Source organism: Cyprinodon tularosa, unplaced genomic scaffold, assembly GCF_016077235.1.
Source record: "Cyprinodon tularosa strain WSP-4 unplaced genomic scaffold, ASM1607723v1 ctg132, whole genome shotgun sequence".
In the NCBI taxonomy this organism is placed as follows: Eukaryota; Metazoa; Chordata; class Actinopteri; order Cyprinodontiformes; family Cyprinodontidae; genus Cyprinodon; species Cyprinodon tularosa.
In genome coordinates, this window is record NW_024038137.1 from 593,247 (window position 1) to 616,383 (window position 23,137).

Below are 23,137 nucleotides of genomic sequence, written 5' to 3' on the forward strand. Positions count from 1 at the left end.
ATAAATTTGGGATAATCCAACAGATGTTACCTGCGTTTCTGCAGCTGTAGATTGAGCCAGCCATGCCTCAAGAGAAGAAAGGCTCTTACTGTACACATCCCATGCAGACACCACTCTCTCCATCATTTCCTTAGCAGTTGCCGTACTCTGTTTCACCAGCTCTGCTTCGCTTTCTGCTTCCTTCACCTGACGAGTGACACGCTGGGAATCTCCACCTGGGAAACAAAGTGTGTGGCAAAATAAATCGTTGGTTCCTAAGAATTGATAACAAAACTCTTTAATGACAGTGGTTAGTCTTTGATTGTAGTCATATTCAGTAAACTACAAAATGGATTGGATTAGACAAATTTTTTAGATTAAACATACCTTTTTTTAAGATCTAACGTCTGAATTATAAATGCTTTTTATTGGTCTGATGTAATATTTTAATCCTTAGTTTGATGTGTTCATGATTTGTAAGCTTATTATTATCATAACTAAAAGAAATATATGGATCTAGAAGAGTCTCAAGTTAACAAGCTAACATACTATGTGTGATCTACACAAGCACACCAGATCCACACATGCACATGATGATTCAAGCAAGCAAACCAAATTTGCACACTGTTCCGGTGACTGGCTTATAACAAATCAATGGCCACATGGTTCATGTTCCTGGGATTTGCTGAAATAATGAAGTTATCTAATTGTTGATGTAATTAAAGCTGTAGTAATTGTTTCATAGTAATTGTTTCATAGCTAGTTTAAAAAAAAATGCATTAGTCACATCAGGGGAGTCTAAAAAATCCACACAGAAAATTCAGTGAAGTTAAAACACAGCAGTTAGTGTATAAACCACTATATAATCATATGTTCATCCCATGTGTGTGTGTTTCACTTTGTTAAAAAGTTGATGGCAATATTGAGTTTTGAAAAATAGCTTAAACTGTTTTATATGAATTTATTTTCAATCAAGCAAATATAAACCATCTTCATGCTAATCAAACTGTTCAACATTTTAGTTTAACATTTTAATTTAACATTTTTAAGTTGGATTTTCTGGATTCCTGTTTTTTCTACCTGTGATCACTCATTAAATCTGCAAGAAACTCATCTTTGCCTCCCTGCCTTTGAGGACCCAAATGTTCTGTCTAAACATTTGGGTCCTCAAACCTCAACCAAACCCTGACACCTCTTGGCCCGGCTCTACTCCACCCCACCAATTTTCAAATGTTTCTATTACTCAGAGAATTGGAGCTGTAATATTGTTATCTCTTAAAAACCTTCTTCCAAGGCCAGATTAGTCTTCAGAACTGCAACCAATAGAAAACATGCTGGGTGAGCCAAAGAGTCTGAAGAGTAATTGGGGCAAGCGTCTGCATCTGTTTGGTAAATTTGGTAAATTTCAATTAAAGGTCAATCAGAATCAGAATCAGAAATACTTTAATAATCCCAGAGGGAAATTACTTTTGTTAAACGCTCCAGTTACAGTTTTATACAATATATATGTTGGGAGCTGGAGAAATTCCACCTTTCTCAAGCAGAGTCCGCCGTGGATCCTCTGAAGGAGCCTCCTGCACAGCTGCAGCTCATCAAGATCATCAGAGGATCCACTACTTAAGCTGTCTTAAGCTGCCCTCAGAGCCAAACCTGAAGAATCACAGAGAACTTCCAAGCAGCTCTGGACTAGAGCTGGGAAACCCTAAACCAAGGTCTGTTCATATTAGACGTGAGACGCTGAAGCAGCAAACGGACTCTGCTGATGAACTCTTCTCCAGATCCAACAGAGACCCTCCCAAAGCTAACCTCAAGAACCCTCAAGGTACAATCAGTAAACTTCAGGAAATCAAACCACTGTTGGCAACGCTAACTGAACTGTCTCTCACGCAGACCCCGGTGAACCAGAATCCAGGCCCCGAACCTGAACCAGTATATTCTGTGTGCTTGTCCATAAATAAACTTGTTAAACTTTCATCCCTGTGTCCGTCAGTGGTGTTCTGCATTCTTGGGTCGCTTTTAGTGAACCCATCATGACAGAACACTGCGGCCAAACTCAAGGCCCAGCAGATCACCTCACCCGTTGACTGGAGGAGCAGGATGCCCAAATTCAAGGACAAACCCAAACGCTCCGTGAGTTATACCGCCTGGTTGACACTCATAACCACATGCTACAGAGCTGTGCTAATTATCTGAACAGCGCTAATGCTGCACAACAACCATTTCAGGGTCCAGTTCCTCCTCCGAGTTCACCAGCAGTGACGTCATCAGAGTTCCGTCCTAGTCTCCCAGAAAGATTTTCTGGTAACATAAAAGATTGCAAAGGATTTTTATTTCAATGTCGATTGATTTTTCAGAACTCCCCTGGCAGCTTTTCCACGGATTACAAGAAAATAACTTTTATTCTCTCACAGTTAACAGGAAGAGCCTTGGAATGGGCTCAGGCAAGATTCGCCGCTGACGATAGCTTAAACTGCTATTACTCTGATTTCATCTCTGAATTTACCCAGGTATTCAACCAGGAAACTGACCAAACTATAGACTCCAGAGCTCTTTTCAACCTAAAACAGGGAAACTCTTCGGTGGCTGAATTTTCCATTAACTTCCGGGTTAAAGCGGCAGCTTCCGGATGGAACCAAAGCGCTCTAAAGGGAGCCTTTTTCATGGCATTAAATGAGCACATTAAGGATGAGCTCGCAACCCTCGACGAACCAGCTACCCTCGAAGATCTAATTCGCCTCTCCATTAGATTGGATAATAGAATTCGTGCCAGAAACAGTTCAAAGAAGCAGGGTACACTTTCTTCTGCCTCACATAACGTGACTGTTTGTTCTTCCTCTACAGAGCAGCTGCCCATTCAGAGGCCTAAGTCCCAGTCTCTACCGTTGCCTATTCAGGCCTCTCATTCGAGCGAAAGGGATGTCGAACCCATGCAGGTGGGACACACTAGGCTCACTCCAGAGGAGAGGCAAAGGCGTTTTCTAAGCAAATTATGTATTTACTGTGGCGAGAGTGGACACTTCATCGCTTCCTGCCCGGCTAAATCAAAAGCCTGGGCCCGCCAGAAGATCTGAGGAGTCTGGCGGGCCAGATAAACACTAAGAAATCTCCTTGACTGTTACTTCCTGCCACGTTGTTCTGTGCTAATCAAAACCTCTCTTTTTCTGCATTCATCGACTCAGGCTGTGAACGTAACCTAATCAATTCTAACCTCGTCCAGCAACTCCAAATTGAAACCATTCCTCTGACTCAGCCTCTCAGTGTATCCGCTATTGACGGAAAAAGACTCCATCAAGTTACCCATCAAACTCAGCCCCTCGAGCTACTTCTGTCAGGTAACCACCGAGAGACTATAACATTATTTGTTTTTCCCTCAGCATGTTCCCCGCTGGTGCTCGGTTTCGAATGGTTGGAGAAGCATAATCCTCACATTAACTGGACCAAGCGTCACCTGGAATCATGGTCCATCTCATGCCATGAAACATGCCTTCGTTCTGCTGCCCCCTTGGTGGGGTCTCCTAGAGGTGGGGGGGAGATGGACTCTCCTGACCTTTCTTCAGTTCCTTCTGAGTACCATGACCTAGCCCCTGTCTTCAGTAAGGTCAGTGCGACGTCCCTACCTCCACACAGACCATACGATTGCGCCATTGAACTTTTACCTGGTGCTCCTCTACCCAGCAGCAGATTGTATAATATTTCCAAGCCCGAAAGAGAAACCATGGAAAAATACATCAACGAATCTTTAGCTGCTGGAATAATCCGTCCATCTTCCTCTCCATTGGGCGCCGGGTTCTTCTTCGTGGGGAAGAAGGATGGTTCCCTGAGACCTTGTATTGACTATCGAGGTTTGAATCAGATTACAGTTAAGAACAAATACCCACTTGCTCTCCTTGCCTCTGCGTTTGAACCTGTACAGGGAGCTACGGTGTTTTCTAAACTGGATTTAAGAAACGCTTATCATCTCCTTAGGATCCGTGAAGGCGACGAATGGAAAACAGCCTTCAAAACACCCTTGGGCCAATTCGAATATCTAGTAATGCCCTTTGGTCTAACTAACGCTCCAGCCTGCTTCCAGGCCCTCGTAAATGATGTTCTCAGAGACTTTCTCAATGTATTTGTTTTCGTGTACATTGACGACATTCTCATTTACTCCAAGAACCTCGATGAACACAAGAAACATGTCCGCCTTGTTTTTCAGAGACTGCTGGAGAACAAGCTGTTCGTGAAAGCCGAGAAGTGCGAATTTCATCAACCTTCAGTCACCTTTTTGGGGTTTGTGCTCGAGGGCGGCGAGGTAAAACCATCTGAGGACAAGATTAAGGCAGTATTAGACTGGCCAGTTCCAGAGAACCGCAAACAGCTACAAAGGTTTTTAGGTTTTGCTAACTTCTATCGTCGGTTTATCAGAAACTACAGCCAGACCGCCCTTCCATTAACTTTTCTGACCTCTGTCAAACGCATTTTTCAGTAGACTCCTGAGGCTCAAGCAGCGTTTGATAAATTAAAATCCTTGTTTTCCAGAGCACCTGTGCTTATGCAACCTGACCCAGCGAAGCAGTTTATTCTTGAGGTGGATGCTTCAGATTCTGGTGTTGGAGCAGTCCTATCCCAGAGACTAGATTCTGATCAAAAGATACACCCTTGTGCTTTCTTCTCCCGTAGACTTTCTTCTGCAGAGCAAAATTACGATGTGGGTGTCCGAGAGCTTCTGGCCAGTAAACTGGCGTTGGAAGAATGGAGACATTGGCTGGAAGGAGCTGAGCATCCGGTTCTTGTTTGGACTGACCACAAGAACCTGGCTTACATCCAGTCAACCAAACAGGCTAATCCTCGCCAATCCAGGTGGTCAATTTTCTTCTCTCGGTTCAATCTCATCATCTCCTACAGACCCGGATCCAAAAATGTCAAGCCCGATTCTCTCTCTCGTCTCTACTCCGTCGATCATCCCGAGACACCTGAACCTGTTCTTCCGGCTTCCTGCACAGTGGGGGTGGTCAACTGGGAAATAACTGACCTCATCAACTCAGCCCTGGCCACTGAACCCGATCCAGGTAACGGTCCCACTAACCGAACCTATGTTCCATCATCCGTCAGGTCCCGTCTCATCCATTGGATGCACGCCGCCAAGTTCTCTGCTCATCCAGGAGTCAGCAGAACTGTAGCTCTCATCTCAAGATGCTTCTGGTGGCCCACTCTCCAAAGGGACGTCAAGGAGTATGTGTTGGCTTGCCCCACATGTGCCCGTAACAAAGCCTCACACCAACCTCCTTCTGGCCTGCTCCAGCCGCTTCCTGTTCCCTCGCGTCCTTGGTCCCATATAGCCATTGATTTTGTCACCTGTCTCCCTGTCTCTCGAGGTATGTCCACCATGTTCACCATTGTTGACCGTTTCTCGAAGTCCTGCCATCTTATTCCCCTTAGAAAACTTCCCACGGCCTTCCAGACAGCCCAGCTCCTTATCAAGCATGTTTTCCGGCTACACGGCATTCCCCAAGAGATCCTCTCGGACAGAGGCCCACAGTTCATTTCCCAGGTCTGGAAGGCTTTCTGTTCTGCCCTCGGCTGCAAACCCTCTCTCACCTCTGGTTACGTCCCCCAATTTAATGGTCAGACTGAGAGAATGAACCAGCAGTTGGAATCAACCCTTCGCTGCCTCACTTCAAGCAATCCCGTGGACTGGAGCCAATTTCTCCCTTGGATAGAATACGCACACAACTCCCTCAGATCTGCATCCACCGGACAATCCCCGTTCCAGGTTAGTCTCGGCTATCAACCACCTCTTTTCCCCGCAGACGAGAGAGAGATTTCGGTCCAGTCCGTAAACCAACACATCCGCCGTTGCCAAAGAATCTGGAGAGAAACCATCGCCACCCTCAACCGGTCAACAGAGTCCAGTAAACGCTTCGCCGACGCCAGGAGACGCCCCGCCCCCGAGTACACTGAGGGCCGGGAGGTATGGCTGTCCACTCGAGACATTCCCCTCAAGGGGATGTCTCGAAACCTCTCTCCCAGGTTCATCGGGCCCTACAAGATCACTCGAGTCATCAACCCCTCAGCCGTCCGTCTCCAACTACCTCAGTCCCTCCGAATCCACCCTACCTTCCACGTTTCCCAAGTCAAGCCTGTCTCTTCGAGCCCTCTGTGCCCACCATCCGACTCCCCACCACCCGCCCTGGAGGTCGATGGTCATCCGGCCTTCACTGTCCGTCGCATTGTGGACTCCCGTCGACGAGGTCGCGGATGGCAGTACCTCGTCGACTGGGAGGGCTACGGACCGGAGGATCGCCAGTGGGTTCCGGGCTCGTACATCCTCGATCCTGCCCTTATCGAGGAGTACGAGCGTTCCTGCCCATCAACCTCTTCCGGACCGCCAAGGGGCGGTCGTTGAGGGGGGGTGGTACTGTTGGGAGCTGGAGAAATTCCACCTTTCTCCAGCAGAGTCCGCCGTGGATCCTCTGAAGGAGCCTCCTGCACAGCTGAAGCTCATCAAGATCATCAGAGGATCCACTACTTAAGCTGTCTTCAGACCTTGCCTCAACGCTGCAGTGTTGTTCCAGTTGGAAACCTGAGCCTCCTCTGTGAAAGCTCAGGAAGAGCTAACCTGCCGAGCCGACCCTCAGAGCCAAACCTGAAGAATCACAGAGAACTTCCAAGCAGCTCTGGACTAGAGCTGGGAAACCCTAAACCAAGGTCTGTTCATATTAGACGTGAGACGCTGAAGCAGCAAACGGACTCTGCTGATGAACTCTTCTCCAGATCCAACAGAGACCCTCCCAAAGCTAACCTCAAGAACCCTCAAGGTACAATCAGTAAACTTCAGGAAATCAAACCACTGTTGGCAACGCTAACTGAACTGTCTCTCACGCAGACTCCGGTGAACCAGTATCCAGGCCCCGAACCTGAACCAGTATATTCTGTGTGCTTATGCATCAATAAACTTGTTAAACTTTCATCCCTGTGTCCGTCAGTGGTGTTCTGCATTCTTGGGTCGCTTTTAGTGAACCCATCATGACAATATACACACATCCAACTATACAATATAATAAAGATAAAACAATAAGAATAAAAAGAGATAAAATATATACACATATAGCTCTTCTGTATATATATCTGTAGGTATATCTATGCATATGTAAAAACTAAATCCAAATAAAGTGAAAATCCAAGTAAAGTGATAGATCCAAGTAAAAACAGTTGCAGTTAACCAAAAATACTAATAAATCTAATCTAAAAAAAAAAAAAAAAAAGAACATTTCTAAAGCCATTAGACCCCGTTTCTTTTTATAGGGGAATAGACTTGAAGGTGAAGACCTGTTTTAAATACAGGTGCTGGTCATAAAATTAGAATATCATGAAAAAGTAGATTGATTTCAGTAATTCCATTTAAAAAGTGAAACTTGTATATTATATTCATACATTACATACAAACTCATATATTTCAGATGTTTATTTTGTTTAATTTTGATGATTACAAATGACAACAAATGAAAATCTCAAATTCATCATATCAGAAAATTAGAATATTGTGAAAAGGTTCAAAATTGATGGCCCCTGGTGCCACACTCTAATCAGCTAATTAACTCAAACCACCTGCAAAAGCCTTTAAATGGTCTTTCAGTCTAGTTCTATAGGCTACACAATCATGGGGAAGACTGCTGACTTGACAGTTGTCCAAAAGACGACCATCGACACCTTGCACAAGGAGGGCAAGACACAAAAGGTCATCGCTAAAGAGGCTGGCTGTTCACAGAGCTCAGTGTCCAAGCACATTAATAGAGAGGCGAAGGGAAGGAAAAGATGTGGTCGAAAAAAGTGTACAAGCAAGAGAGATAACCGCACCCTGGAGAGGATTGTGAAACAAAACCCATTCAAAAATGTGGGGGAGATTCACAAAGAGTGGACTGCAGCTGGAGTGAGTGCTTCAAGAACCACCACACACAGACGTATGAAAGACATGGGTTTCTGCTGTCGCATTCCTTGTGTCAAGCCACTCTTGAACCACAGACAGCGTCAGAAGCGTCTTGCCTGGGCTAAAGAGAAACAGGACTGGACCGCTGGTGAGTGGTCCAAAGTCATGTTCTCTGATGAAAGTAAATTTTGCATTTCCTTTGGAAATCAAGGTCCCAGAGTCTGGAGGAAAAGAAGAGAGGCACTTCATCCACGTTGCTTGAAGTCCAGTGTAAAGTTTCCACAGTCAGTGATGGTTTGGGGTGCCATGTCATCTGCTGGTGTTGGTCCATTGTGTTTTCTGAGGTCCAGGGTCAACGCAGCCACATACCAGGAAGTTTTAGAGCACTTCATGCTTCCTGCAGCTGACCAACTTTTTGGAGATGCAGATTTCATTTTCCAACAGGACTTGGCACCTGCACACAGTGCCAAAGCTACCAGTACCTGGTTGAAGGACCATGGTATCCCTGTTCTTAATTGGCCAGCAAACTCTCCTGACCTTAACCCCATAGAAAATCTATGGGGTATTGTGAAGAAGAAGATGCAATACACCAGACCCAACAATTCAGAAGAGCTAAAAGCCACTATTAGAGCAACCTGGGCTATCATAACACCTGAGCAGTGCCACAGACTGATCGACTCCATGCCACGCCGCATTGCTGCAGTAATACAGGCCAAAGGAGGCCCAACTAAATACTGAGTGCTGTACATGCTCATACTTTTCATGTTCATACTTTTCAGTTGGCCAACATTTCTATAAATCCTTTGTTTTTATTGGTCTTCAGTAATATTCTAATTTTCTGATATGATGAATTTGAGATTTTCATTTGTTGTCATTTGTAATCATCAAAATTAAACAAAATAAACATCTGAAATATATGAGTTTGTATGTAATGTATGAATATAATATACAAGTTTCACTTTTTAAATGGAATTACTGAAATCAATCTGCTTTTTCATGATATTCTAATTTTATGACCAGCACCTGTATTCTCTCCATTTCCTGAACCTTATTTAGCTCCTATGCTCCAGGGATTCAGTGAAAACACTGAAGCCCTGAAATACTGTCTTCTTTTAAATCCATATTAAAATCTAATGTATTTATAACTGGCTTTGACTCGTCCATTTTAACTCCCAACAGAATCATCATTCATTTCATTCTCTTTACCTGCCTATATTCTATCTCTGTATTTGTTTTCTAATGATTTATACATCACACTCCACTTTGAATTGAGTTTGAATGTAGGAAAATGTGCTAAAGAAAGTTTAAAAACAAATTCACTGGACTTTTTTGGGATGATTATGACCCGGATGACTGAGAATCATCACCAGCATATGTGCTATAGAAATAAACTGTCCTTGCCTTACCAGAAGTACCAATGAGTGTTTATGGTACTATAAAGGTTGCATACCTAGAGAAGCTTTGCTGGTATAAACATTCATCTTGTCCTTCAAGCTTTGTAGAGCATCAATCAAAATTAAGAGCAATCCCTGATGCTCTATTGTTTCCTGAAAAAAAAAATGTGAAAAAGGAGATTAAAATCGACCAGATCTTTAGAAGAATATAATCTGATGAGATGTAGAATATCATGATTCTATGAATAGATTAATAATAACGACAGATAATCAGATATCGACTTAGAATCAGAGAATCGGACTTAAAGTTCATCATTTTTGATTTAACAGTTTTAAACTCACATGCCAGTCAAGCAGAAGAACCTGAACGGACTCCTGGGATGTGTAAGGAGCTTTCCAGGTCTGGACCTTCGCCCTGACTTCTCTCAGGAGATCCTGCACCGTGTGGTAATTTTCCTCATATTCTAGCTTTATGATTTCATATTTTGCAGAAACTCGAATGCCAGTCACACTGTTTTTTTAACAAGATAAATGTTACAAATGAATGAAAAGTATTTTACAAAACTGTCTAATGTGACTACAATAATTATTTCACAAACCGGTTCTTTATGTCGTCAAGCTTTTCTTGAGGCACTGCCATATTTCCGGAATCATCCACATTATGATAAGTATCAGTGAGCTTCACATAATGATTCATCTCCTTGATTAATGTCTGCAAAAAATAAATTAGAAAAAAATAAGCTGACAGGTTTAATAAATATTAGGGTATTTGTTATTGTTCTTTAACAGAAGACTACCTTTAGTTGGTCTTGCTTTGCTCTTGCCTGTTTGGCAGCTTCTACATGATCTTTCGCTGCCCTTCCCTCTTCTGTTAGCGCAGCCTCTCCTCTCTGCAGCCACATCACGACCGAGTCCAGAGGAGGAGGGAGACTCTGCTCCACATCGGCTTCACACCTTCGGAGCTGAAGAAGGACAGATGCATTGGGGGATTAAAACCTTCTGAACGCAAGAAGAGAAAGTTCCCTGTGATATTAACATCAAGCATCCATGAAGTCTCCCATGAACGATAAAGACAGCAAATAAGAATATAAGAAAGAATCAGACATTATTTGTTATTTAAAGAATTAAACTACAGCTCCAAGGCAAAATCAAATCTCCTTTTTTATTTGGTGGAAATGTTTCAGAACTTTCTCACAATAACTGAGAAGCTGCTTCATTCTGGTGATAATCTACATACTATCCTAAAATATGAATTAACTGCTTATTAATTTGGTCAAATTTAATGCAATACGATAAGAAATAGAAAAATGAAACACAAACCTTTAATTCAAGGATATTTATACCAACCAGTTTTTGCAAGAATTTAGTTGTGACACAGTTGCTGGTTCTGTCTAAACTATTTAACTTCCTTTGGTCAATAGAACAGCACTTTCCCCATAATAATTCATTTCTGTATCTCATTTTATGTGTTTAATAATTCTAGGAAATTATTCTGCATATAAAAAAAATGAAAACCCATCCCCTTTTTACTTGGTTGAGCTCACCAGATGGTAGTTTAAACAGAACAAGATGCCATGATCTCTTTCAAAGTCCCAGATCTTTCTAGAGATAAACAGACCCTTTTTTTTCACGGTTTCTTATCTAAAAATGGTTTCCCACTTTATGCTGCATAGGAGTTTGCTGCTTGTTGTTGGCTTTTGGGTTGTTATTATTTTATTTTTATTTATTTTTACTTCACTTCATGACTCAACTTAATTTATTGTTTTAATTTTGTTTGTTATATTTTAAATTCCTTTTTTAATTAAAGCTATGAGTGTATAAAACACTTTAAAAAACTAAATTGCATTTTTTAAGTACTATAGATATAATGTTGTTGATTCAGGTTTCAGGCACCTTTGCAACATGGGTGCAAATTATTGCTTTTATGTTTTTGCCTGTGGAGGACAAATGTATTTTAACATCTGCTTGCTGGTGGTTCCATGTGCACAAACATGGAAAAATTTAACTCACAAAGTCAGCTAAAAGGGGTTTAAACATTAAGTGTGACTTTTATAAGCAAAGCAGATTTTCTTACTTCTTGCTCCAGTCGCTCCCATGCTGTCCTCAGGGCTTGCTGTTCTTGGTCTAGTTCTGGGCATCGTCGTGTGGCTGCAAGGAGACGCATAACCAATCTTCTCTGCTCAGCAAAGGAAGCAGTAAGGCTTTCATATACCTAAAACAAAACAAGTAACTACTTTTATCCAACAACATATAAGTGCATTGTGTAGGTTATTGTGCCTTGAATTACCTGATATTTTTCGGCATAAGTTGATCCCTCTGTGGCTGTCCATGTTTCTGAAATCTCCTTATAGGCCTGCTGCAGCCAACAAGTCACATCCTGCGTCCGCTCACTAGGCGACACCTTTGTAAGGTTGTTAGATGTAAGCATTGCATAGTTAACTGAGGCAAATTACAGCTTTACAGTTGTACGATCATAAAACCAGCTTTACTTGAAGGTTTTTCTTTGACTAATAATAAGCTTGACCAAACTGTGCTTCAGTTTGCTTTTAGATTAGAACAAATTACGTGCAATTAACAGGCAAAAAAGGGAAAGAAGATAGCAGAGGAGCATGTACCTGGTGTAAAGGTGAGAGAGCAACTGCTGGAGCGAAGTGAGCATGCAAGCTCTCAGGGGAGAAAATTGGAGTTTGCTCTGAAGGAAACAGCTAAGCCACCATCAGTTCAAAGATGGAAAGATGGAGCCAAAAGGAAGAGAAGATGAGTTCAAAAGCTGCAGTTTCAGGTAGAAGGTTTGGAGGTTCAAAGCGGGGAAAAAGACTCGTAGATTTCATAGTTTTGGTCAGCTGGCATACTAAACATTTTACCTGTATAATCCAAAAACTCTTATTGGTTACATAAAAGAGTGACAGAAATATCAACTATTAGCATGTGAAAAAAACTTAAAGTGGATGCATCTTTGAAGAAAATTAGTTGGGAAAAATGACCAAATAGGGTTAAAAGCCACTTTAAAAAGCCAATTAAAGAAGAAATAAAAAAACTAAACAAATGTTAAATTAATTTACAATCTTCCTTCTAACCTGCAGGTGGTCTTCAGGCGATGGCATGTCATTGGAATACTGCAGAAACTGGGCAGCATAAGTCATAATGGACTTTTCATCAGGATCCTTGACATCAACATCTAAAGAGAAAGGAGGAAGGTTGATTTCCATCAGAGCAATTGTGTTCTGCATTTGCTTTATTTTTGGAATGCAAAGGAAATTAAGTAAGGATATAAAAAAAACTTGAAAGTCGAAATGCTTCCGCGGCACCTTGGGGGTCCAGGAGACGAGGAATGTGGAGTTCCCTTTCAGCCAGATGAAAGGCTTCTTCCAGGTTCTCCAGACTGCTTCTGGTCTGGGCCTTTGATAGATCCACCAGTTCTGGTCTGAGCGAGCACAGGATGGCCAGAAAGACCTCCCCACTTCTCCAGCTGGACTTAAACTCTTTCACGTTGACGGTGCAATTAACCCTACGCAGAATCAGAGTCATAGTTTTTATCTTATCCTTTACTGACATGTTAAAGTTTAACAGATAGAAATAAAACTGATTAAATTTAAGCCATGGGAGCATAAGCTTGGCTGGACAACAAAAACAATAAAATAACAATGAAATCATTGACGTATTCAGACCCCTGCTGAGAAATTATAGTAAACTAGATAGGTTGAAGAATGTAGTCTAAAGTTTGGCATATATTTGGAGCATGCAATAAAAAAAGGAATAATTATATCAAACATACTTTTTGCATTGGTCCCTGACCCACATGAGCAGAGCCTTTTTGGCGGAAACGCGGAACCGTCGATGAAGAGGTGATACCCGACCAGAAGGGACTGGACTGGCTGGGATGGGGCTTCCAGACCAGGAGTCTAAGCTCGCTACAGAGTCGAGGGAGGAATGGCGGGAGCTAAAGGACAGAGCACTGGCCAGCTCCTCAATCTAAAACAGTTACAAAAAAAACTTTAAACCCAGATGACACAGATGCCAATGCTCAGCTTTGTAAAAAAAAAATCCACATGAAACAACCATTTCATTTAATCTGGAATTATGCTCACATGACAGCGGAGAATGATGGTCCACACGAGGCCAAGAATGATGGATGGACGTCCGTCTATGATGTCTGGAATATTTATGTTCACCAGCTTGATCTACACACATAACAATTCCACTCTTAATGTGCGCTTTGGGTACATAAAACTAACCTTTTAGTTTTTTAGTTTGTTTTTTTTTTTATCTTAAAAATACAGTAGGAAAGACATGTGAAGAGACATAATGTGATCAACGTTGTCTGTTTAAGTGCTGAATGTTTTAATTTTAGTTTTTTTAAGAAAGTGAGCTAACTAAAGGCAAAAAACCAAACTTACAGATTTTCTCTTGAGAAAGTTTAGTGCTGTCTCAATGTTGGCCCTCTGCTGGAAAACTCCTCGACCTCTCTGTCTTTTCTAGGGGGAAGTTTAGCAGTTTAAGACATTTTTTCTTTATTTTTTTTTCTTTCGATGAACACATTTCAGGTCTGTCCTCACCATTGACTGACCGCTCATCACTTCCAACAGATCCAGCAGCCGTGAACCATCTTTGAGGTCCAAAAACAGGTCTGACACATATGAAGGTGGACATCTCTGAAACCGAAAAATATCTGAATTCATTTAAAATATAACAAACAGATCAGGAGAAGTGGAGGGTGTATTTGAATGCATTTTACATTTACTACAGGATCTGTCAGTTGTAGATGCACCATAGTAAATAAAAAAAACCTGATTATACACCAAAAAATATGTTAGTTTTTGTACAAACAGAACCTTGCAAAAGTATTCACACCCCACAAGTCAATATTTCTGGTCTTGCATAAAACAAAGAAGTTGAAAGATGTTGAAGTATTAACATTTTTCACATTCAAAAGGTGCAGAATCCATATGTATTAAGCCCATTTCATACCACACCCCTACATACATTCCTAAATCCATCATCTCTTCTTTCCATTTTGTTCTTAATATGTATTGGGTCACGTGGGGGGAGTTGGATTTTGGGGCTTAGTTATACACTATAATGCAGTGTGGGGTTAAGTCAGGTCACTAACCTCTACTTAACAAAGTCCAGCAGTCACCTAATTAGTAAACACAGCCACATTGGTGTATATCTTGGTATAACTCCAGCTGTTCGCTGGAGGTTTCCAAGGGTTGACAGCAAACATTAGAGAACAAACAGTCTCATTAAGACCAAGGAACCCATTAGACAATTTAACAGCACAGTTCCAGATTACTTTAAAGCTGGGTTTTGTGATTAAACTAAGTTTCAAACTATGGACATTTCAGAGAGCTTAATTCAATCCATGAAAATTGACAGCTGATGGCACAACTGCAAACCTAACAAGAGGCAATGCTTTACAACCTAAATGACTGACAGCTAAACTAAAGGAAAAGTAAAGATGTACATGGTAATTTTGGAGGAGCTGCGGTGATGTACTGCTCAGTTGCAGGACAACTGTTGGCTTTTTATTCCTCAGATCTGGCCTTTCTGGAGGAAAATAATTTTATTAATGAGAGGCAGTCACAGATAGTCTAGCATAAAGTTTGCCACAAGCCATGAGAGAGCATAAAAAGTATTTGGAAGGAGATTTAATAGGCCGAAGTCCAACTTTCTGACCTGCATATAGAACACTATTAGTGGGGAAAAGATTATACCTCTGTAGCATCATTCATACAAAAGATAATCTAAAGTGTTAAAAGAAATCAAATGAAAAAATAACAACATCATAGCACTTTGTATGACACTAAACATGTCTGGCATTTGTGAAACATAGTGATGATAGCAGCATAGTAAGGGAATAATTTTCATTGATAAGGGCTGCAATTGAAGCTGGAAGAGGCAGCAAGACTTGAATGAGGTGCAAAGGTTCACTTTCCCACTGGACAGTTACAACAAACATGTGGTATCTGTCTGTTCTTTATGCATATTCATTATGTATATCCTATTCTTACAAAGCAGGTGGAGCCAAAACACAAACAACATGCAGCAAACAGTGGTTCTACAAAGCTTTAAAGCACATACTACATTGCAGTTTTTAGTTGTAATATGAAAAGTTATCTAATGTGACCTGATATGATTTTTAATTGTGTCACATGCTAGAAGAGGAAAGCCAATGAAAACAGGGTCTTTAATCAGAAGAGCACCAAGAAAACATTAAAAGACTAACTACTGATAATGTCACAGGTCTTTGAGACTTTTGCAAATGATCAAGACATTAAATACTACACTGCAATCTGAAAGAGATATTTTCCAGTTCCTGAATTTCACAACAGGTCGCAGGTTGTGGATTCAGTCAATGCTAAACAAAGTTAAGAAGAAGCTGGGTTCAGATTACATGATGTTCTGCTCCACTGAGGGACTATTTATACTTCAGTTCCATGTCAGCAGAGCAGAGTCTCTGTCCAAAGGGGGCTGGCTAGAGCTGCTTCACTGCTCTCTGACCAGTGAGTCGGCTTCTTTAGCTCTGCACAAAGATTTGTATGATATATGACTCAGCAGCAGCATGGTGACGCCATTTTTCTCAGAGATTGTTAACAAAGTGTGTTATGTTTTATTTTATTTGAAAACAGATTGCCTGAGACATACCGTATTATTTAACCAGATTAACAGACGTGAGCTGCATTTTATTAAAAAGAAGAGAGTTGAAAATACCCTATTTTCATCTTACACTTGTACTTAAGAACAAAGTGTAATACAAGCTCTGCAGACTTGATTATCTGGAGCAACCTTTTTATAAAGCATTACTGCTCCACCTACTATATTACTGAGAAGCCTAGGGGCTTTCTTGCTGTGACACAGAAAGGTAATCATGACTTTCCAACACACCTTGGCAAGTTGAGCATTTATCCAGTTGGTAAATGTCCTTTTCTGGATCTGTTCATGCTCCACTGTTAAAGAAAAAAAAAAAGAAAAAACACATAGTTAATTGTTTCTGGCATTCTTATGATGTAAAAAAAAACTCTATTGTGGAAGATTTGATGGAAGAACTTAAGCTGAGTAAAGAATAAATTCATTTGTAGTGATATTCCAGATTTGTAAATCAACAACTGAACCATAAGTGAAAGTCCTCAACCAAACATCCTAGTTTATGCCTCCCTGTAAGTTTGTGAATAAACTCAACATTTGTGACAAAATGAAAAGCGCTTCTACAGGAACGAGCACACCGATCACTCACCCTCTTCAGAGAACAGAAACTCTCTGAACTCCATGTTTACAATCTTAAGTTACTTTTGCCCATGCATGATAACCATAAAAGGCATCCATTTAAAACTGAGTAAAATGTGTCTTCTCCCCCCATGGAGCAGCTGTAGAGCGTTTGCCTTCTTCATTAGGCTAAAGTAAATGTAAGAACCAGGATCTGCCTGCTATACGGGATCGGCTCCAAGACAGAGAGAGACATGGATACGGAGATAAACACACACTCATACACACCGTAACTAAGCACAGTCCTGGATAGAAAGAAACCTCAGGCCAACACACACAAACACAGCCGACACTCATCATCACATGTTTGACGACTACAACTTTACACTTGTCAAAAACAAATCAACATTCTTTCCATAAATATATTTGGTTATATTAAAAATAGCCATAAATCTGATAGTGAGCTTTGCTGTTTGTTTAAGAGCCTGCCACGGCAGATACCTCTAAACGGTGTAATTGCTTAACTCCACCCTGTTCATAACACATAAAGACTAAACGTTAAATAGGGCGGTACTTGTGTAAAAAGTAAAAAACTTTCTGTTTTCAGTGTAAAGAATGGTTTGTGGTGGTAAATTTAGAAGAAAGAGCAACTACAGGCACATACAGGCAAACAAATACTTATGGATCCATCATCTGTTCTATTTTATTTCTACAATAAGTCAATTTTTAAATGATACTGTGTTTAAAACAGTTTTTTAATTGTTTCATGAAATCCACTCTTCAAAGCGGAGAGTTTTTTTCTGTTAGAAATAAAGAAGTTGGGATTCCAGGATGAAGTGAAACAATTATGGTCTTTATTTCCACAGCCAATCTAATGCTGAGATACTTTTTTCATTGTTTGACAGATGTTATTCTGGGCCTGTAACTGCAACTCAACTGAAAGTTCATGTTTCAGAATTCTGAAAATAATATGTCGATTTCCAAACATTCAAAAATAAGCTTTACATTGTATTAAGCTTTTCCTATTTATGACATTAATCAATCTCTTTTATTAGCTTTTTTGCATCTTCTAATCAATAGTAACAGAAGCATGATAAATTATTTTTTATTACACTTTTCTCACAGTATTTTTGCTCATCATACAGTCTAATCCCAGACAAAATAACCTTAGTAAATACAAAGATCTGTCATCATTCCTTAAGGGGCTAAAAGTTATCCAAACCAGCTTGCCCTATGGGAAAAAGAAAGCTCCCTAAAGCTAATAACTCTTTGTGTCACGCTTGGAAACAGCAGACAAAACAAGTCACAACAAACAGCCTTTTTAAAGTTATGTCACAGGAGGTTTTAAGCCAGACTTTGACTAGGCCAGTAAAATAATATACCGTAGATTTTCTTTTTAAACATTTGAATGTACAAAGTCATCTATATAATAAAAAGTTAAGGCATCCCTTATCATCTTACAACTACCACCATGTTCGACTATAATTTTATTTTGTATTAAATGCTGAGTTCATTTTATACCAGATTATAACATATGTCAAAAACAACAACAACAAAAAGAGTTTGTTAAAACCTTACAGAAAAGCTTTACTGCTGATTTTTTTAACAGCAGTAGTTTCATCTACTCTAGGCTTAATGATGACTCTGTGACTATTTTCAGTATAAATTACTTTTGTGTGTTTTTGAAGATCTGGCATGATCTGGTGTACTTTTGGACCTCTAAGTCTACTTCATATCAGAGAGGTTTTATTTAAACATTTGAATAACTCTAACGATAGGACTGTTATACCGTTTGGGCAAAAATAACCAAATAAATGTGATCCATAACAGTTAATTTATAAACCATATTCTCATAAAGGATTGGTTTAAATACCCTTGTTTTTCTTTAATAAATATGATCCCACAAGACAACTGCATGTTCTATTTCCTGGGTTTTTGTTTTTTAACAAAAAGCTAAATTTATCATCTATCTATTTAGGAGTACAAATGTGCCTGTGAATCTGTTTTTCATAATAATCTTACTTCTATTTGCCGTTTGAATTGACCAGCTATTATTTCTGTTAATGTGTCATGAAACAGCTCCTGCTCCTAAGGACTATTAATGAAATAATCAAAGTTGAGTGAAAAAATAAATTCTGTCTTCAAGAGGTAAGTAATTTTTATAATTTGTAAAATGATACTGTCTTTTCAGGAATCATAAAATCTGTTGGTTTCGTTCCCTTACAAACAGAAAGTAAAAGATCAAAGAAAATTCAAACTGATAGCAATGACCAGCAGTTGGCATCGTGTCCAGTGCAGATTCTCAGCGATAATCAAAAATACACAGAGAATTATGTATGTTTTCATGCATAGAACTCTAAAATCCTTTCAGATCCTCTTGTTTTTGTTTCTATCACTAACCTCATTTATATAATAAACCAATGTGTGAGCAGTGAGAAACCAAAGGTGGCCCACATGGTCACGTCACAACATCCACAGAAGAACAGAAATAGTCTGACCTTGTAAGAGCATGTGAACATTTTCAATGTCCAGGGGAATAACTCCATCGTCTTCCTCTGATCCTGAAGCCATGCTGTTGCCGGCTGCAACTTCAAGAAGGTCCTGAATAAAGTGGCTTGTTAATCATTAATCTAAGGATAAAACATAGAGCAGGAAAATCATAACAGAACAGTATAAAGGAATGAGTTGGTCTGCTGCTTGATTGGTCATGTCAGGAACACACCTAAGCTCACATACGCCCTCATTTCACCGCAGACACACTCTACAAGCACACACATGCAAACACTGAACTAATAATTTCTAAAAGCCAGTTCTCTTCTTCCATAATACTGGTGAACAAAAATAGATGACCTGATCGCACGTCTTCAACATACCTGAAGCTGAGTAGAAGTCGCTGCAGACAGTTGAATCCATTTGAGTGTGAATACTGTTCAGTAGCTTTCCTCAGCTGTTGTCCCCTTGGCTCGGCTTTGATCCGCATTCATAAATGCCTTCAAACAGGACGTGGCCTTTAGGTGCTCATAACTGAACAAGGTGCCTCCTGCCCATTGGAGCATGATGGCAGAAAAGAGCAGAAAGTCCCACCTTTTTTGCTGTGAGTCCAAATGACTTCATAGGCAAAAGAATACTTCATAACCTTTGGGCTAAAAAAGTCACACACTGGCAAATCAAAGGATAATTTGTCTCTAAAAACAGATCCAGCTTTGTGGGCTTTTTTTTACTTAGAAAATAAGGAAACTGCTAAAGACCTTTGGTTTATGGCATATTTATCAGAAGGTGTTTCCCATCCCTTTTATATGATAAGGCAAATCCGGTGTCAAGTTTTTCTAGCAGGTTTCTCATTAAAACAGGATATTTAAAAAAATAAAGTGTTTTATTTCCTTTTGCAGAAAAAAAGAGGTTGCATAAAACTTCTGGGTTCCTTATACAGTATCATCTTTACCCTCAGGAGCTGCGCAAGAGTTTTTTTTATTCTTTTACTAATGTGAGCAGGCAACTTCTATTATGGCAGTGGGAAAACAAGAGAAACTTAATACCAGAACAGCTTCTAATCCTGCTGATTTGCTTCATTTCAGTCCAAGGCATCAGATTACTGTGTGAGAGAAAGGACAGTTACTGCAGGTCAGTTTAACTGTGTTTAGAGCTTACTCTTTATAGATGTAGGTCAGCAAATTAGATAATCATTGACAATATCGTTTTTTCCCCCTGTGATCCAGTTTAAATTGTGAAGCTCATATATGATAGATTGATAGATTCATTACAAATGTTTGCTTAGTTGTTCTTTTTCTCTCTTTTTTTTTTTTGATAATTATGCCTAACGGTTAAAGAATGCCCAAAATACAGTTTCACAAAAAAAAAACAAATAGAGTTTTGCATACACCAATGCAAAGGGACTGAATACAGTAATGCTCTGGCAATGCTATGGCCTAAACAAAGACATGTGACTTGACAGTTGTCCACCAGATAGTCACTGGGACGCTCCAAATAAAGAATAGGGTGGACAATATCCTTTATAAAGAAACTGTCTGTTTAGGGGTCCGTATTTAGATATATTGAAGGAAAGTTGAGTTGAAGGAAAAAGTAGGGTAGAAAAGGAGTCATTAACAGCAGTCCTAATGTTAGCCTTAACAGGAATGTAAAGCAAAATATATTCATGAGTTTGGAAAGATTCATAAGGGGTGGGCTTTAGTCAGGGCAAGACAGTGTCTTCAGCAAGATTCTTCAGCCAGCGATAATCTGCAGGGCCAACGTCAGACTAAGACTTAGACTTAGACGAACTTTATTGTCCTTCTGTACACACAGGGTGTATACAAAACGAAATTTTGTTCAGTACAGCTCTCAAGACATTTCCATTTCTTAAAGCGCACCAGTGATCAAATGTAAACATAGCTGCTAATGTTGGTCCGCAGAGTTTTATCAAGTCCAAAGACAGCACAGCCATCTTCCAAAAAAATTTAAGCACTTTGCACTTCCCTCTGCTGAAAACATTTGTATAGCTCCCAGAAGCACTTGTAACCTGCTATGCTTGACTTGTCAGCAAAACGGCTTGATCTAGGCTAAACCTATACTAAACTGTTGACAGTATTTAGACATCTAACAATGCAGAAAAACTGATGGCAGCTAGAAAAGCAACCTGGGTTTCATTTAAACTTGACAGTAGCTTAGACTGATTACCTTCATTTCATGCAACCCTGATGCAATAATTCAAACAAAACGAGCCTGAAAAAAATTGTTGAGTAAAGAACAAGGGAGTACTTTTCAATAAACTTACATTTCTGTCTAATATATAGATTTTTTATTTATTTATTTACTGAAGGGTTGAATTTTAAATGTATTTTATTGTATTTATTTGCAAACATTTTAATCTATATTGGTTTTACTGCTTAAATTATATTGTTGACATACATTTACTTTGCAATATATTCTTAGTTATTTAGATGCTGTATAACATGTTTTACAACATTATTTACTGTGACAGGTTTTAGCTGCAATCATTTATCATTATAACAACTTTTAAGAGGTCTGGGTTAAATGGCCAAAAACAAGCAACTAAATCCTGGTTTTAATAATGATCCAGATGGGGGAGCCAACTTACTAACCTTCTGTCACTTAACCTGTTTCACCAACTGATTTAAAGTTCAGTCCAACAGTACCACTACCTCTGAAGCAAAAGTAGATCTGACACTATTAGAAAAGAAAAACAAGGATAGGGGGTGTATTTTGAATTCTCATACAATACAGGCATATTATTAATAGTTACTACAGTTTCATCCAGATATATACAGATGTATCAAAGAGTTTAGTTAACAAGAGGTGTATCTTTTATTGTCCCAGAGTTTCTTATTATAATAGGACAGAGAACCAGTGATAATATCTCAGTATACACAGCAGAAATGCTAGCAATTCTGTTTGCAGAACAATGGGTAGAGGAAATAAGACCACTGAGAGCGATTATTTGCTCAGATTCATCATCATCACCAATCAGTTTACAGAGATGTCACTCAGATAGTAGAGCAGATATTTTGATTGAAATCCAGCAAACCTTGCACAAAATTTCAATGATGGGCATAACAGTCATATTTTTATGGGTATCAGCACACATGGGAGTTAAAGGAAATGAAATGCAGATAAGGTTGCAAAGGATTCTACAAAAAGAGAAGCCATCGATCTGTCAGTTAAAATTAGTAAGATGGAAACAAAGGGCATCATTAAACGGAAACTGAAGGAAAGTTGGCGAAATGGAAAGAAGAGAGGAAAGGACTATGGTTTTATATGATTCAGAGGAAAGTGGGAGAAATGAGGTGTGCTGGAAGGAACAGAAGAGAAGAAACAATTATATCAAGACTTAGATTTGGGAACACAGGATTAAACGGTACTTTATTTAAAATAGGTAAACATAAAACCGGTATGTGTGAATACTGCAAGCAACAGGAAACAATTGAACGTGTTATGGTACACTGTAAAAAGTATGAAAGAAAAAGGAGGGAATTGGTTCAAAATCTTAAAAAAAAAAGACAGAATACACTTTAATTTAATAGAAATCCTTAGAAAGAACTCAAGAGATAAGTGTTATGTAATTGTTTTTCATTATCTTAGATTCATCAATGTAATGGAGAGGATTTGAATCTTTTTTTGGTTTTGTTCAGTATAAGTAGGCAGTAGCCATTCAGATTCACACTCCATGCCAGTTGGTGGCAGTAATGCACCATTTCGTTACATGCCAACCGCCAATAAAAAGAGAAGAAGAACCGGTTTCACCATTCGAGGGCGCTACTCGCCAAAAGTAGCGACAGGACGACATATCTCTCAGAGGAGAAGAAGACTTCCTCCGGTGTTTTGAAGCTGCTTGTGGAGAGATGTCCTGGGCCGTGAGTAGTGAGGAAACAGGAAGCGATTCTTGTGGGATGGAAGAGGGAAATAGTGACAATGAAGGTTGGAAGATAGCAACATCAAAAAATGAGAAAAAGCGGAAAAAACAGAGATCAGTTAAAGGGGAATCTAGTTCAGAACAATCCAGTGATGAGCAATCCATACATTCCACAGCACAACGAAATTTATTCAAAGTCATATTCAAAGTCGTTAATCAGGCAGACTCTTTTACAAATTGGAATCCGGTTCACTTAACAAAAACCATCAATAAACTTGTTGGAGAAGT

The 23,137-nt window shown here is 39.7% G+C and overlaps 1 protein-coding gene across 1 annotated transcript in view; it reads right to left on the reverse strand.

The window, feature by feature from the left end:
* LOC119778375 (nesprin-2-like) overlaps positions 1-19,095 on the reverse strand; it is a 105,509-nt gene extending 86,414 nt beyond the window's left edge. The window contains exons 1-15 of the mRNA XM_038277567.1: positions 18,981-19,095; positions 16,165-16,226; positions 13,836-13,931; positions 13,677-13,754; positions 13,368-13,460; positions 13,055-13,251; positions 12,588-12,787; positions 12,357-12,457; positions 11,567-11,680; positions 11,354-11,491; positions 10,077-10,241; positions 9,879-9,991; positions 9,622-9,790; positions 9,336-9,432; positions 31-215 (exon numbers count right to left, since the gene is read on the reverse strand). Of these exons, the coding sequence (XP_038133495.1) occupies positions 31-215; positions 9,336-9,432; positions 9,622-9,790; positions 9,879-9,991; positions 10,077-10,241; positions 11,354-11,491; positions 11,567-11,680; positions 12,357-12,457; positions 12,588-12,787; positions 13,055-13,251; positions 13,368-13,460; positions 13,677-13,754; positions 13,836-13,931; positions 16,165-16,226; positions 18,981-19,053 (1,881 nt within the window). The 5' untranslated portion in view covers positions 19,054-19,095. The remainder of the gene's footprint in view (positions 1-30; positions 216-9,335; positions 9,433-9,621; positions 9,791-9,878; positions 9,992-10,076; positions 10,242-11,353; positions 11,492-11,566; positions 11,681-12,356; positions 12,458-12,587; positions 12,788-13,054; positions 13,252-13,367; positions 13,461-13,676; positions 13,755-13,835; positions 13,932-16,164; positions 16,227-18,980) is intronic.
* Positions 19,096-23,137: the final 4,042 nt, after the last annotated feature.